This window comes from Bubalus bubalis, chromosome 7 (assembly GCF_019923935.1).
Source record: "Bubalus bubalis isolate 160015118507 breed Murrah chromosome 7, NDDB_SH_1, whole genome shotgun sequence".
Classification (NCBI taxonomy): domain Eukaryota; kingdom Metazoa; phylum Chordata; class Mammalia; order Artiodactyla; family Bovidae; genus Bubalus; species Bubalus bubalis.
The window spans coordinates 90,740,221-90,756,305 of NC_059163.1; the positions used below are offsets into that span (position 1 = coordinate 90,740,221).

Below are 16,085 nucleotides of genomic sequence, written 5' to 3' on the forward strand. Positions count from 1 at the left end.
CGCTTTTTGAAATTTTAGGGAGAGTGAGCCTATAATTTCAAGATAGCTTAAATAGCAAAATTTGAGCCACATCTTCCAAGTACCATTCTTCATAAATCTATTTAGAATCAAGCTTAAAAATCACAACCAGCAAATCATTTTCATAGCCTATATGGCAACTGAACACTCTTCTATTTAATTTTTCAGCACTGCTTTATTATAAGACATAGCTTGCAAAAAATAATAAGCTATTTGTATTGTAAGCTGAAAAGAATGAGACTCATAGAGTAGATCTGCAGCAATCTCTTCTGAGGATGGCATGAAAAATAGACGTTTCAACTGTGCCTTTAGATTCACAATCAGGTTGATGGAAACAAATAGCCCCAGATCATTCAGCTTAAAACCTAGATAAAGAAACAAACAATCGGCCAACCAGAGGTATAGAATTGGTATAGAATGTAAAGACTCAAGAGACAGTTTTCTATACCGGTTAACCTGGACATTAATGCACATTAATGAAGTCTCCTTTATGTACAGTTGGGAAGGTCCCCTGGAGGAGTAAATGGCAACCCACTCCAGTATTTTTGCCTAGAGAATCCCATGGACAGAGGAGCCTGGCGGGCTACAGTCAATGGGGTCGCAAAAAGTCGAACACTGAGCGACTAATACTAAGATTAAATGAGATAAATGAGATAACATGGCCCAGAGCAGATCATTCTGCACCCATTCTATAGTCATGACTACTACTATTATTTCTAAGAGCACTACAACCTGTGCCATTTTTCTATTTTATCTCCTATTCAGCAGTCTATGTGATCCCCAAATCTATTATTCCTAGCCCAGATCTTTTTCCCTTTAGACCAATTAACTAAGGAATTTAAAAAAAAAAAGTCTCTGAAGCACAAGAGAGTCTAAAAGATTGAAAAAGACTCTCACTAGAGCTTCCCTAGTGGCTCAGACGGTTAAGAATCTTACTGCAATGAGGGAGACCTGGGTTTGAACCCTCCAGGGAAGATCCCCTGGAGGAGGGCATGGCAACCCACTCCAGTATTCTTGCCTGGAGAATCCCATGGACAGAGGAGCCTGGCAGGCTATACAGTCCATGAAGTCGCAAAGAGACACGACTGAGTGACTAAAGCACAGCACAGAGCTGAGCTGCAAAGATCTATTGCAGGGAAAATTGATTTAAAACACTGGGATTCATTCATAGTATACAAAAGGGAGCAGCCACCTGAAGACTATCTGGCCAAGGGTGGGGGTAGGGCTTATAACATGTAAGGAAGGCAGCATGTACTCAGATATTAAATATCTTTAGAACTTGTTCCTTGTGGTATTATTTAGGGGAGAAGGTGTCAGAGAGTGTTTTTTTAATTCTTTTTTTTTCCTACTGCTGCTGCTAAGTCGCTTCAGTCGTGTCCGACTCTGTGCGACCCCATAGACGGCAGCCCACCAGGCTCCCCCGTCCCTGGGATTCCCCAGGCGAGAACACTGGAGTGGGTTGCCATTGCCTTCTCCATTGTGTGAAAGTGAAAGTGTTTATTAAATGTCCTCTAGGCACTGGAAATACAATGAAGAGTTGTATTCTCTGTCCTCACAGGAGGAAGCTGAGGAAGTCAGACAATTACAGCAAACCATGATAAGTGCTCTGTGATGGGAAATCTGCTATTTTCTGAAAAAAGCTACTGAGGCTCCAGTGAGCTGGTCAGGGAAGAGGTTCCTGAAAGAGATATTGGAGCTATTAACATTTCTTAGAGGACGAAGAGTAAGTCACTGCTGTGAATTAGAAAGAGTGTTCCCAGGGAGTTCCCTGGTACCCTGAAAGAAAGTGAAAGAAATTGTTCATTGCTCAGCCATGTCCAACTCTTTGTGACCCCATGGATTATAGCCTCCCAGGCTCTCTCTCCATGGGATTTCCCAGGCAAGAACACTGTAATGGGTTGCCATTTCCTACTCCAGGGGATCTTCCTGACCCAGGGATTGAACCTAGGTCTCCTGCACTGCAGGCGGATTCTTTACCATCTGAACCACCAGGGAATAGTGATTTGGATTCATGGCTTTCACTGTCTCAGCCTGGATTCAATCCCTGGTCAAGAAATGGAGATCCTGCAAGCTGTGCAGCCAAAAAAAAAAAAAGGAGAAACCATGTTCCCAATCATGCTGAAAGGCTGGAGGAGAGAGCAAGCGTGCCTCCTAGGGTAAGAGAAAAATCAAAACTTTGAGGATGGCTGCAGCCCTGACTATAATGAACAGTAAGAGAGGAAAACTGAGAAACAAAGAGGGGTCCTGTGAACCAGTTCAATAAAAAAGAGACTGGGTTTTATTACTGGCAATTGAGAGTGTTTTAACCCAGGAATGACAAGATGGGGTTCTCCTTTTTGAAGCGTGATGCCCCCTGCAGCATGGCAGAGGGAGTCAGGGACACTAATGAAGTGGGCCCCAGGGATGGAGAGCTGCTGAGAGGGGCACAAGCCGGTAGGTGGTAGAATTGCTAGGCGTTGGAGAGTGATCTCACAGGGATGGATCTATGCCTGGGGATATGGAGAGAAAATGCCACTCACTGAGGCCTACACCTGGAGGTCTTCAACCAGACACTGAGGGAAAAGAGCTGGGCAGAAGGGAAGGGAAAGTGAGTGAGTCAGTCATTCCTTCTGTGCCAGAGGCACTTGCAAGAAATCCAAGTAGAAATGCTCAGAAGGCAAATAAACGTGGGCCTTGAGAGGCAAAGGTGAGCTGAGCCTGAATATGTACATCCACTGTGCCCCCTTGCTTGGCATGTCTGAGCAACTACATGAAGCATTGTGTTAAAGTCCAGTGAGGGGAGGGGGAAAGAATGTTAAATCAGATTGGCCAAATATTGATAGGCCTGGTTACATGTTAAATTACAATCTAACTGCAAAGGAGAGCTTTTGAAGGAATTTAAGTAGAGGAGTTAACCCATCAGATTTATCACTTATAAGCAAGAGGAGAAAATGAAAAGATTAAGTGGCTGCTCCAACAAGGCCAGACAAGACAAGCTGGCTGGTTGGACTACGGTGCTGGCAGTGGAAGAGAGAAGTGGACATTTGAGATATATTAGAATGCAGCATGGAAAGGATTTGGCAGTAGGCTGAAAATTGGGGTGAGGTAGTGGAAGAAATCAGGGATGACTCCTAAATGTCTGTCTTGAGTAAGTGGAGAAGTGGGGACTACGTGCCGGACCTTGTTTGAGGTCAAAGATGACTCACCAGATGCCCAAGCATCACCCTCTGCCTTGGGCTGTACAAGTGGACGGACCACTTTAATTCCACTGGGGGCACAAATAACGAGTTGAGGGTGATTTTAACCATATCCTTCCCTGTGTGCTTGTTAGCTATCCAAATTGTCTTCTTTTTCCATGTTGAATAGAAGATACAATCTCCAAAGAAGGACGCTGCAAGCAGATTGTGCCTAAAACAACAGGAGAAAAGCATAAGGAATGGCAGAATATTTCTTCTTGGATGTATTAAAGTTTCACTTCAACTTATGGTCTGAATTTTAATCACCTACATTTTTAATCATTTCTCATTAATGGTTAGAAACAAACATTAAGTTTAAATTTGTATTTATGTAGCCATAATCTGAATTAATAAGATATTTTTAGCTTCAGATCCATTATCTCATTTTTTCTTTTTCTTTTTTTTTTTTTGCTACTCAGCATGTAATTGTGGTGAAAATAAAATATAGAAGAAAACAGACACAGGAAAAGAGTGGATTACTGGTTTCATCACTTTCACATGCCAAATTTCTGCTCTTGCTAAAGGCAGCTAGATTAGTTGCTGGCAAGACAGGAAATCAAATGAAATATAGATGTTTTACAAACCACAGGACATAACAATTAAAAAAAAACTAACCAGCATGTGAAAACTATAAGCCAAACACTCTTCAGTTCAGTTCAGTCGCTCAGTCGTGTCCGACTCTTTGTGACCCCATGAGTCGCAGCACGCCAGGCCTTCCTGTCCATCACCAACTCCCGGAGTTCACCCAAACTCACGTCCATTGAGTTGGTGATGCCATCCAGCCATCTCATCCTCTGTCGTCCCCTTCTCCTCCTGCCCCCAATCCCTCCCAGCATCAGAGTCTTTTTCAATGAGTCAACTCTTCGCATGAGATGGCCAAAGTACTGGAGTTTCAGCTTTAGCATCATTCCTTCCAAAGAAATCCCAGGGCTGATCTCCTTCAGAAGGGACTGGTTGCATCTCCTTGCAGTCCAAGGGACTCTCAAGAGTCTTCTCCAACACCACACTTCAAAAGCATCAATTCTTCAGCGCTCAGCCTTCTTCACAGTCCAACTCTCACATCCATACATGACCACAGGAAAAACCATAGCCTTGACTAGATGAACCTTTGTTGGCAAAGTAATGTCTCTGCTTTTGAATATGCTATTTAGGTTGGTCATAACTTTCCTTCCAAGGAGCAAGAGTCTTTTAATTTCATGGCTGCAGTCACGATCTGCACTGATTTTGGAGCCCAGAAAAATAAAGTCTGACACTGTTTCCACTGTTTCCCCATCTATTGCCCATGAAGTGATGGGACCGGATGCCATGATCTTCGTTTTCTGAATGTTGAGCTTTAAGCCAACTTTTTCACTCTCCACTTTCACTTTCATCAAGAGGCTTTTGAGTTCCTCTTCACTTTCTGCCATAAGGGTGGTGTCATCTGCATATCTGAGGTTATTGATATTTCTCCTGGCAATCTTGATTCCAGCTTGTCCTTCTTCCAGTCCAGCGTTTCTCATGACGTAGTCTGCAAAAAAGTTAAATAAGCTGGGTGACAATATACAGCCTTGACAAACTCCTTTTCCTATTTGGAACCAGTCTGTTGTTCCATGGCCAGTTCTAACTGTTGCTTCCTGACCTGCATACAGATTTCTCAAGAGGCAGATCAGGTGCTCTGGTATTCCCATCTCTTTCAGAATTTTCCACAGTTTATTGTGATCCACACAGTCAAAGGCTTTGGCATAGTCAATAAAGCAGAAATAGATATTTTTCTGGAACTCTCTTGCTTTTTCCATGATCCAGCAGATGTTGGCAATTGGATCTCTGGTTCCTCTACCTTTTCTAAAATCAGCTTGAACATCTGGAAGTTCATGGTTCACGTCTTGCTGAAGCCTGGCTTGGAGAATTTTGAGCATTACTTTACTAGCGTGTGAGATGAGTACAATTGTGCAGTAGTTTGAGCATTCTTTGGCATTGCCTTTCTTTGGGATTGGAATGAAAACTGACCTTTTCCAGTCCTGTGGCCACTGCTGAGTTTTCTAAATTTCCTGGCATATTGAGTGCAGCACTTTCACAGCATTATCTTTCAGGATTTGAAATAGCTCAACTGAAATTCCATCACATCCACTAGCTTTGTTTGTAGTGATGCTTTCTAAGGCCCACTTGACTTCACATTCCAGGATGTCTGGCTCTAGGTCAGTGATCACACCATCATGATTATCTGGGTCATGAAGATCTTTTTTGTACAGTTACTTTTATTTATTTCTTTACTTAATCTTCACAATAATCTCAAGAAATAGGTGCTACTATTATTCCCAGTGAAAAACTTCTGCTTCATTGACTATGGTAAAGCCTTTGACTGAATGAATCACAAAAAACTGGAAAATTCTTAAAGAGATGGGAATGCCAGACCACCTTACCTGTTTCCTGTGAAACCTGTATGTGGGTCAAGAAGCAACAGTTAGAACCAGGCATAGAACAATTGATTGGTTCAAAATTGAGAAAGAAGTACATCAAAGCTGTATATTGTCACTCTGCCTATTTAACTTCTATGCAGAGTACATCATGTGAAATGCCAGGCTGGATGAATCACAAGCTAGAATCAAGATTGCTGGGAGAAATATCAACAACCTCAGATACGCAGATACTACTCTAAACGCAGAAAGTGAAGAGGAACTAAACAGTCTCTTAATAAGGGTGAAGGATGAGAGTGAAAAAGTTGGCTTGAAACTCAGCACTCAAAGAACTAAGATCATAGCTTCTGGTCTCATCACTTTGTGGCAAATAGAAGGGGAAAAAGTGAACACAGTGATAGCCTTTATTCTATTGGGCTCCAAAATCACTGCAGATGGTGACTGCAGCCATGAAATTAAATTAAAAGTGACCCAGAGGGATAGGATGGGGAGGGAGGTGCGAGAGGGGTTCAGGATGGGGACCACATGAAGACCCATGGATGATTCATATCAATGTATGGCAAAAACCACTACAATATTGTAAAGTAATTAGCCTCCAACTAAAATAAATAAATTGAAAAAAAAAAGTCAATTGCTCCTTGGAAGGAAAGCTATGACAAACTTAGATAGCATATTAAAAAGCAAAGATATTACTTTGCCCACAAATGTCTGTATAGTCAAAGCCATGGTTTTCCCAGGAATCATGTATGAATATGAGAGTTGGACCATAAAGAAGGCTGAGTGCTGAAGAATTGATGCTTTTCAAACTGTGGTGCTGGAGAAGACTCTTGAGAATCCCTTGGACTGCAAGGAGATTAAACCAGTCAGTCCTAAAAGAAATCAATACTGAATATTCACTGGAAGGACTGATGCTGAAGCTCCAATACTTTGGCAACCTGATGTGAAGAGCTGACTCATTGGAAAAGACCCTGATGCTGGGAAAGAGTACAGGCAAAAGGTAAAGGGGGCAGTAGAGGATAAGATGGTTAGATAGCATCACCAACTCAATGAACATGAATTTAAGCAAACTCTAGGAGATAGTGAGCCTGCCATACTACAGTCCATGGGGTCACAAAGAGTTGGATATCACCTAGCAACTTGGCAACAACAAATTATCCCCACTGTATGACTGTCAGCATAATTGATAACATATCAGGCCTGTATAGTTTCTCCTGTCTTTCCACTGACCCTACCCTACTCAGGACTGTACTGTGCAGCAAATAACTTCTGTTGTCAAGGGCTTTGCAATTAATTGTTGTTGTTGTTCAGTCACTAAGTCACGTCCAACTCTTTGCAACCCCATGGGCCATAGCCTGTCAGGCTCCTCTGTCAATGGGATTTCCCAGGCAAGAATATTGGAGTGGGTTGCCATTTCCTTCTCTAGTGCATCTTGTAATCAACAGATGTGGTTTAACAATCATTAGGATCGAGTAGTCTCTATGCTCTGTTAGTCACCAAAAAGAGATGAGGACCTTCGTTGTTGTATTTCCAGCACCCACAAGACTAAGTTACTCCTTCATGACTCTTGACTTAGGGATGCACTTCCTGTTTCCAAGTATGTACTCCTAGACCCTAGGTTAACTATATACTTGTCTCAGTGGCCCCTTCACAGTGTGGAGTGCAGCTACAAATGCTTTCAGATCATTGTCCACCTGATCCCACCCTGTAAGTTACCCAAAAATATACTGATCCACTGATTGTATGGAGTGGCCTGCCTTCTTTTTCAATCTCAAGATACTTTTTCAATTCAGTGGGCACTTCTGTTCTCTCCATCCTCCGATACCTGCATTAAAGGAGGCAGGATGAGAGAAGCCATGCAACCTATCAAAGTCACTCACCTAATAAATAGTATATCTGGGACTTGAACTCAAGTCTTTTAGACCCCCAAATCTGTGCTAAACCACTACACCAGTTTAGCTGACAAAAATAAAATTCATTTTTCACACAAACTCCAAATGGCAAGTGTTTTATTTTACACCAAAAGCAAAACTTACTGCAGGGAATATTTGCTAAATATTTGCTAAATATGACGGAGGACAGAACCTCCATCATAATCACAGGAACAAATACGAGGATCACCTCCTCCTCTGTGGTACTGAATCCAAAAGAGCCGTTTATCAAGCATATCCAATGATACAGCTGTTATTGTCTCTGATGTCTCTAACAGAAGCTTCACTTCCATACCACCAAGATCTGCTCTGTGAAGGCTGCAGCCACCTCTGAAGACCAAAACATAAACCTGAGGGCCAACATATCACAGAGACACTTCAGTGAGTGTCAGGCCACTTAAATGGTTGACTCTCTCAGTGTTTCAGTAGTCCCCAGATGTCTGCACAGGACGAGTTTGACTATATGAATGAAAATTCAGTTCAACAAATACTTATTGTAATTCCATGTGATTTCAAGTTAGAAGGAGAATTTGCTTCTCTAGCGGGAAACCTTGGTAGTCAAGATGCTATTGGTAGAGGGAACCTGCTTCGGTTCCAAATCCAGGCAAATGCCCTATTGAAAATGGGGTTTGTGCACCATAAAAGAGGGTCTTTGTCTCAATCAGGAGGCCCCGTTGAGTCAAAATGTTATGATTCCTTGACTTTTCATCAGATTTTGAAATATATTTCGATGTCCAAAGCCAACAGAATTTACCTTGCTACTGATCAACTGCTATATTTGCAGGATATTTTAAAGCACTTAAGAGAACCCAGGAATTGTTTCCTTTCATATCAGTTACTGTAATGATTCCTTCCTGTTGATTAGACCAAATAAGTTCTTCATTGATCCAATTTATTGCCATTCCTGAAACATTTTTATCTATATCGTATGCTTTCTGTAAAACCAAAATTTTAAATTGTTATTAGTATTTCTCCATTCACAACAAAATTGTTTATTTTTATATAACTAGTTTTATTGTTTTAAGTAATTGTCATTTTTGTACTTTCCCAAAATTATTTAAATGATAAACTATTCGTAGATACTGTGCCATTATTCAGATGCAGCTATATTCATTCTCCCATGTGAATATTTCTGGGCATAGTATTTATATCAGTTTTGAAATGAAAATGAATTCTCTAAAATGAAAATTATCTCTCTAAATGAAAATTTATTCACAGTCATAGTTGTAAATAATTTTAACTACAGTAATGGCAGAATTTCAATTTTATCTTACTACTACTACTACTAAGTCACTTCAGTCATGTCCAACTCTGTGTGACCCCATAGACGGCAGCCCACCAGGCCCTGCCGTCCCTGGGATTCTCCAGGCAAGAACACTGGAATGAGTTGCCATTTCCTCCTCCAATGCGTAAAAGTGAAAAGTCAAAGTGAAGTCGCTCAGTCGTATCCAACTCTTAGCGACCCCATGGACTGCAGCCTACCAGGCTCCTCCGTCCATGGGATTCTCCAGTTTATTCAATTCCATTTGCCAGTGGAATTTCCCAGATTCTCACCTGAATCCAATTTCAAGCTTTGCTAAATTCTAGCAAGACTGCCTTGGAGGTTGTGCATAGGGTCATGAAGTGGATTTCGCGTTGGGGCCCCCACTTTTCTTCTAGCACCTCCTCCACCAGGTCCTGCTCTTTCTACAAGTCCTCACCCTTCCGACTATGACCCCAGGATCCTCATAGCAGGGCTTTTCTTTATGCTTTCTCATGATAAAAACAACTTAACTAAACCTCTTCTAATTTCAGGCTGTGCAAGTAGACCAGTCCTTTAACAGGGTGGAGGGTGAGAGATGGGAGGAAGCCCTGGTTTGCACCACAGCAAATTTCCGTGGTGGAAATAGTCCCACAATCTGGTTTTCAGCTACCAACATGAAGTCACTGAACACAGAGTTGGGCAGAAATCAGTCTCCAGAATCTGTGCTATTCCTACATCTCATACAAAGTAATCTAGCCAATCCATTTGATCAATTGCTAATATATTAATTCACGCAGGTAAACTGTTTGCTTTTTAATGGTTATCTTCTATAAGCAATGTTTTAACCCAAAGGAGGGACTGATACGAGTGGATTTTAGGCTTCAGGCCAATCTGTTCCTAATGATTTGCCACAAATTCCCAACTATCTAATGCTTTTTTCCAGTTCTCTGACAGTAAACCCTCCAGATTCTTCAACTCAAGATTTTGAAGCTAGTCTACAGATGGCTGGAGAGTAATGAGTAGCCATTTTTGTTAAAAGTGAGATTAGCAAGTATTAGAGATGTGATAAAACAAATTATCACCTAATTGAAGGCTTTAGGAGGGTGAAAATTTTGCTTAAAAACAAAAATTAAACAAAAGCACAAAAGCAAACAGTGGGTACTTTGTGTTGGGTATAAATACTGAACGTGAAGCTACCTGCTCTCTATAATTCACTTTCCAGGAGAAAACATTTCTATTAGGACTCATTTAAGGGTTTTACTAATTAAGAAGAAAGATTAAAGAAAAGTGCTTGAACCAAAATATTTCGCTATATCACCTGCTTTATTTTTTTTTTTTCCAGCATGCAAACACCTTGAGAAGAAAAAAAATTTCTTCCTAAATTTCAGGTGCAAAAACCCATGACAGATTTTAAACAGATAAAACAGGGCTTCTCAACCTCACACAACTGATATTTAGGGCCTGATAATCCTCTGTTTGGGGGACTGTCCTATATATTGTAGCATGGTTGGCAGTGCCTCTGGCCTCTAACACATTCTCTCTTCTCCCCATTCTAGTTGTGACAACCAAAATGTTTCTAGACATTGCCAAAGGTCCCCTGGAGGCAAAACTGCCACCAGCTGAGAACCACTAGAATAGAAAAGAATGATGTAAATAATGTCTTAATCATAAAACGGTGATCTGGCTTATTAAACTTACATCTTTCCAAAATTACACTGACATGCTCACTTTCTCCTTTGGGGACTTCTGGATTACAATGCCACATGCATGGGCTTATTCAGTAACATGACAGCACAGATGCAGATTAAATACCTACAGGTGCTGGATGCATATCTGCATTGTAATAATTTTCATTTATCTGAATGTTACAAATTTTGCTTTATCATTTTTGACAGCCCATTCAAAAATCCCTCAAATGACACAGGAAATAGTACTTTACCTCTTGCCTTCTCCCATTCAAATGAACTCTTTGCAAGAGTTGTCTTTGTAGATCAACCCAATGGATTCTTTCTTCATTGTAATGAAAATCCATGATCACTGATATGCCAGCATCTGCCACCAATTGTTCATAATTCGTTCCTTCCAAATCAATCCTACAGATACTATTTTCATGGGAGAAAATTAAAAAGGGCACAAGACCTGCATGGGAAGAAACCAGTGTATTTTCAATGCTTTTTTGTCTGATTTAGACAAAATACTTCCCCATGACAAATAACACAAGAAGAATTAATTTTTAGGTCCTGATTTTATACTTTAAATAAATATCATTGTTTAGAGGATAAAGAATTCCTGTAGATGTTCACAATTCCTGTAATTTTGTAAATCATCTCCACAAATTGATTTTAAGAAATGAATGTTGCCAAATTATGAAAAGAAAAACGACTGTTTGAAGAGAAAGACACTTCATGGCTTAGTAATATTATATGTTCAAAAAGAAACCACCTACTGTATTCTATTATACAGAGGGTCTGTATGTGTCAAATCTAATTATGTAAATTAGAAATAAAATTGCAGATATTACTGTTTGGGAATGGATCTCTCCTTCCTCTGCAAAGTCACTTCAGTTGTGTCCGACTCTGTGCGACCCCATAGATGGCAGCCCACCAGGCTCCCCCGTCCCTGGGATTCTCCAGGCAAGAACACTGGAGTGGATTGCCATTTCCTTCTCCAATGCATGAAAGTGAAAAGTGAAGGTGAAGTCGCTCAGTCGTGTCTGACTCTTAGCGACCCCATGGACTGCAGCCCACCAGGCTCCTCCATCCATGGGATTTTCCAGGCAAGAGTACTGGAGTGGGGGTGCCATTGCCTTCTCCCTCCCTCCTCTAGTCTTACCTTATGAATAGAGCCTCCAGGTTACAGACAGAGAAGAAGATGGTGAAACCTAGAAGTCTTAGGAAAAACTGAAATGCCATCCATGAAAGCTCTGAAATAGTTTGTTCCTGTTAACATTGTCACATAAAATTTAGGACTCCCAATTAAATTCAAATTGTATGTACACTGCATGGGACATCCTTTACCTTTAATAATTGTTCCCTGCTTACCTGAAATTCAAAACTCAAGTAACTGAGTAGCCTATATTTTTATTTGCCAAATCTGAGTAGTGGACCTCACTGGACACCTTGATTTCTACAAGGCCTTGCCCTGTATCCTAACCCCATACCTGAGACCCTGTTCTGTTCTAGGTGATGACCATCTACCCATTCTGACTCCCAAGTACTCAATACCTGCTTGGGAATCTGATACCTTTCTCCGGAAATTTCAGCAGAAATTCTAGCTGACTTCACACAGAGCTTACCTGTGATGCTCCAAGACAGGGGACAATTTCAATCCCTGCAGCCAGGGTTAGAAAATGTTGGTTTTCTTGATCTTTCCTGACTGAGGTTGGGGAGGCTTCTTCCACTCTGCCTTTAGATAACAATACCAGGTAACCACAAAGATGAGTAGGGAATTAGGAAAGAATTCCAACATATTCTCACTGCCCTGCCAGGGTGACTCCATTCTGTTTTAATATTTCCACCAATAGGAACAAAGTCAAAGAAACTAGCAGACCAATCAAATTAATAAAAGCAGAATCTATCCTATGGTAGTTATTTTACTAGCAATAATAATAATGAACTTTTACATCCTGATCTCATTTGCCCTTAATATAACAACATGGGCTATATAGGCCATATACTACATTTGATGAATCAAAGAGAAAAAAAGAAATCTGAAAAACATTGAAATCCATAAAACAAACCATAGCATTAACTTTAACAGCTTTTAAAAAATATTTATAAAAATACTAAATACAACAAATATTATCTTAAGATTTTTCTCATTCATGGGTGAATTCTAGCATCCAGGGCTTTATCCTAGCTCTCAGAACTAGAAGACCTAGACATTACCTAGCTCAGTGTTTCCCAAAATCATTCAAAAGAATCACACAGGGTGTTGTGTGTGTGTCTTTAGCAGATCACTTCCCTGGAGATTCCAATTCAGTAAATTTGGGCTGAGGACTAGGAATCTGTTTTTTGAACAGATAATCCAGGTGATTCTTTTATCCTACTGCATGTGAAAATCATAGATCTAGTTCAGATGAGAAATTCGATGATGCTTCCCAAAGTCCCACCAACAGTTGGTGCAGAGTTAGATTTAGAACTCAGGTACTATCTTCCCAATCCAGCACTCTCTCCTGCCTCGCTCTGGGTTGTCATGAGTCAAGACATCACAAGCTTAATTTTACTCAAGTAACTGATTTTAATTTTGATCCCCTCCAAATGCTGCTCCTATACTGTCAGCATCGTTGTGTGTAAAACAGAGCCTAGGCTGAGTATTGTAAAAATGAATTATAATATGATTTAAAAGAAAGTTAAAAGATTAGTCCTGGTAAAATAGTCATTAGTCTGTACTATGCTGGAAATGATAAATACGTTAGTGGTTTTTAAGACTGTGTGGTACAATCTGTGGATGTATCAGCAGGGTGTGCATGTTTGAACAAGTAAATTCTCCCATGTCAAAGCCTACAGCGTTTATTTTGGGTGCAGTTCAGTGAGAACAAAGTGCATAGAAAATCACTTCTAAGCAACACAAACCCAAAGACAGCAAACAGGTCCCAGCAAATCAAATGGAAACTCCGACTTCTCAACCTGGGGATTAGTAGGGGATCGTCAGGAATTAGAAAGGAGTCCAGGATGTTTGGAGCACATTGACGATCTGGGGCTTCCATAGCACAGAGGTTAAACACAAAAAGCGGGGTTTTGATTGAAAGGGTTGGGGTGGGTGGGTGGGCAGCAATATTGCACAACCAGCATCTCTTCATCTGCTCCAAGTTTGGGCGAGTGGCCCCACCCAGGTAAATGAGAAGAGGAATCAACTGTCCACTTTGGGCCTTGGGGGCAAAAGCTCATGGGACCAAGTGAACACATCAAGGATACTGGCAAGCATATTAGCAAAACACCTTAGTCTTCTCAGGCCCACACCATCACCTGCCCTCAACACCACAGGTTTCCTGCTCTAGATCTGGAGACAGATTGAAGAAGGCTCACAGGACAAAAGAGAAAATAGAGCTCTGGATCTGCAGGATTCAATGACACCCTGAGAAAAGAATGTAGATTTAAACTGCTGCTGCTGCTAAGTTGTTTCAGTCGTGTCTGACTCTGTGCGACCCCAGAGACAGCAGCCCACCAGGCTGCCCCGTCCCTGGGATTCTCAAGGCAAGAACACTGGAGTGGGTTGCCATTTCCTTCTCCAATGCATGAAAGTGAAAAGTGAAAGTGAAGTCGCTCAGTCGTGTCCGACTCTTAACGACCCCATGGACTGCAGCCTACCAGGCTCCTCTGTCCATGGGATTTTCCAGGCAAGAGTACTGGAGTGGGATGCCATTGCCTTCTCCAGTTAAACTGATGGGTCTGGTGCAAAAAAGCCTGATGCCTCCTCACCTGCTCCTGCCTAAGCTCCCGATAGGAGTGATTTGTTTCTCCCCAGCAAGGAGCTGACTTGAATATTATCTGTGTCTTATGAAGTGCAAAAGTTTTACTTCACTCTAAAAGTCTATCCTCATCTTTTTTCAATTACAGGACTTAAAAGGGTATACATTTACTTTTTGGGAAATCACAGCTTTCTTCTCAACTTATTCATTAGGGTCAAAACTCAGGACAGGTGAGAGAGAAGCTGGATGACTCAGAAGTAATACATTGAATAAAAACAGCTCATACAACTCAATAACAAAAAATACCCAGACAACACAATCAAAAAATGGGCAGAAGACCTGAATAGGCATTTCTCCAAAGAAGAAATACAGATGGCCAATAGGCACAAGAAAAGATGCTCATCATTGCTAATTATTAGAGAAAAGCAAAGTAAGTAGGAAAGAAAAAGATGTCACTTCATACCAGTCAGAATGGCCATCATTAAAAAGTCTGCAAATAACAAATACTGGAGAGAGTATAGAAAAAAGGGAACTCTCCTACACTGTTAGTGGGAATGTAAATTGATGCTGCCACTATGGCAAGAGTATGGAGGGCCCTCAGAAAACTAAACAAAAAATTATCATATGATCCTGAAATCCCACTCTTGGGCATATATGCAGAGAAAACCATAATTCAAAAAGATTCATGTACCCATATATTCATAGCAGCACTATTCACAATAGCCAAGATGTGGAATGTCCATTAACAGATGAATGAATAAAGATGTGTTACACATATACAATGGAATGTACTCAGCCATAAAAAGAATGAACTAATGCCATTTGCAGCAACATGGTTGGACCTAGAGATTAGCATAGTAAGTAAAGTAAGAAGGAGAGAAAAAGAAATACCATATGGTATCACTGATATGTGAAATCTAAAATCCAATACAAATGAATATAACTACAAAACAGAAACAGACTCTCAGATCCAGAGAACAGACTTGTTGCCAAGGCGGGGTGTGGAGGGAGGGGTGGAGAGGGAAGGATTGAGAGTTTAGGATTAGCAGATGCAAACTATTATATATAGGATGGATAAACAACAAGGTCATACTATATAGGGTGGGGCATTATCCTGTGATAAACCATAAGAGACTATACTTATAATAGAGACTATAAATAATATGTATAATTGAATCACTGTTGTACAGCAGAAATTAACACAACACTGAAAATCAGCTATACCTCAATAAAATTTTTTAGGAAATAATAACACATCTAGGAAGGTGAGAAAAGAGATGTGAACTTAAATTGTTACCAAACCAAACTTGGGTCTGCTCGCCTGTGTGCAGTAAGGCCCAGCTGCTGATACCAGGTTGTGGTGAAGAACAGCACAGTGTTTATTGTAGGAAGCCACACAAAGCCTGGAACGGCTAGTGCTCAAAAACCCTGTACTCCCCATGGCTTTCTGAAAAGCATTTATAATGGGAGGTGGGCAGGGGGTGGCGTCCAGGCTGTGAGATCAGCTCACATAAAATCAGCTCACTCTGATTGGTGAGATAACAGGGCAGTGCCCCAGGGGTTAACAATATCAGCCCTTTAGGCACCAATAGGTGTGTGTAGGGAGGGCTATGTGCTCATGGTCATCAAATAGTTAATTACTTCCATTTGGTTGGGGGGTGGGGGGAGGGGATTAATACCTGTAAAACAACTCAGGAAAAGTGCATCAAATCTGTTATGTAGGTACTTCAGAGAGGAGCTGAAGTAGTGGGTAAGGGGGAGGAGAGGTCTGTTGCAGGAAGGTCCCATCGGGTCCTGCTCAGTTACAAAATCTTAAGTCTGTAAGAAAAGCTCTGAAAAATGTGAAGATTGCCACTCTAGACCCTGAATTGTGGTAAA

At 41.0% G+C, this 16,085-nt stretch overlaps 1 protein-coding gene across 1 annotated transcript in view; it reads right to left on the reverse strand.

Annotated features, from left to right (window-relative positions):
- EGF (epidermal growth factor) overlaps positions 1-16,085 on the reverse strand; it is a 102,789-nt gene that overhangs the window by 71,809 nt on the left and 14,895 nt on the right. The window contains 6 exon segments of the mRNA XM_045166310.1: positions 3,204-3,266; positions 3,269-3,405; positions 7,660-7,876; positions 7,879-7,904; positions 8,317-8,489; positions 10,737-10,941. Coding sequence (XP_045022245.1) covers positions 3,204-3,266; positions 3,269-3,405; positions 7,660-7,876; positions 7,879-7,904; positions 8,317-8,489; positions 10,737-10,941 — 821 coding nt within the window.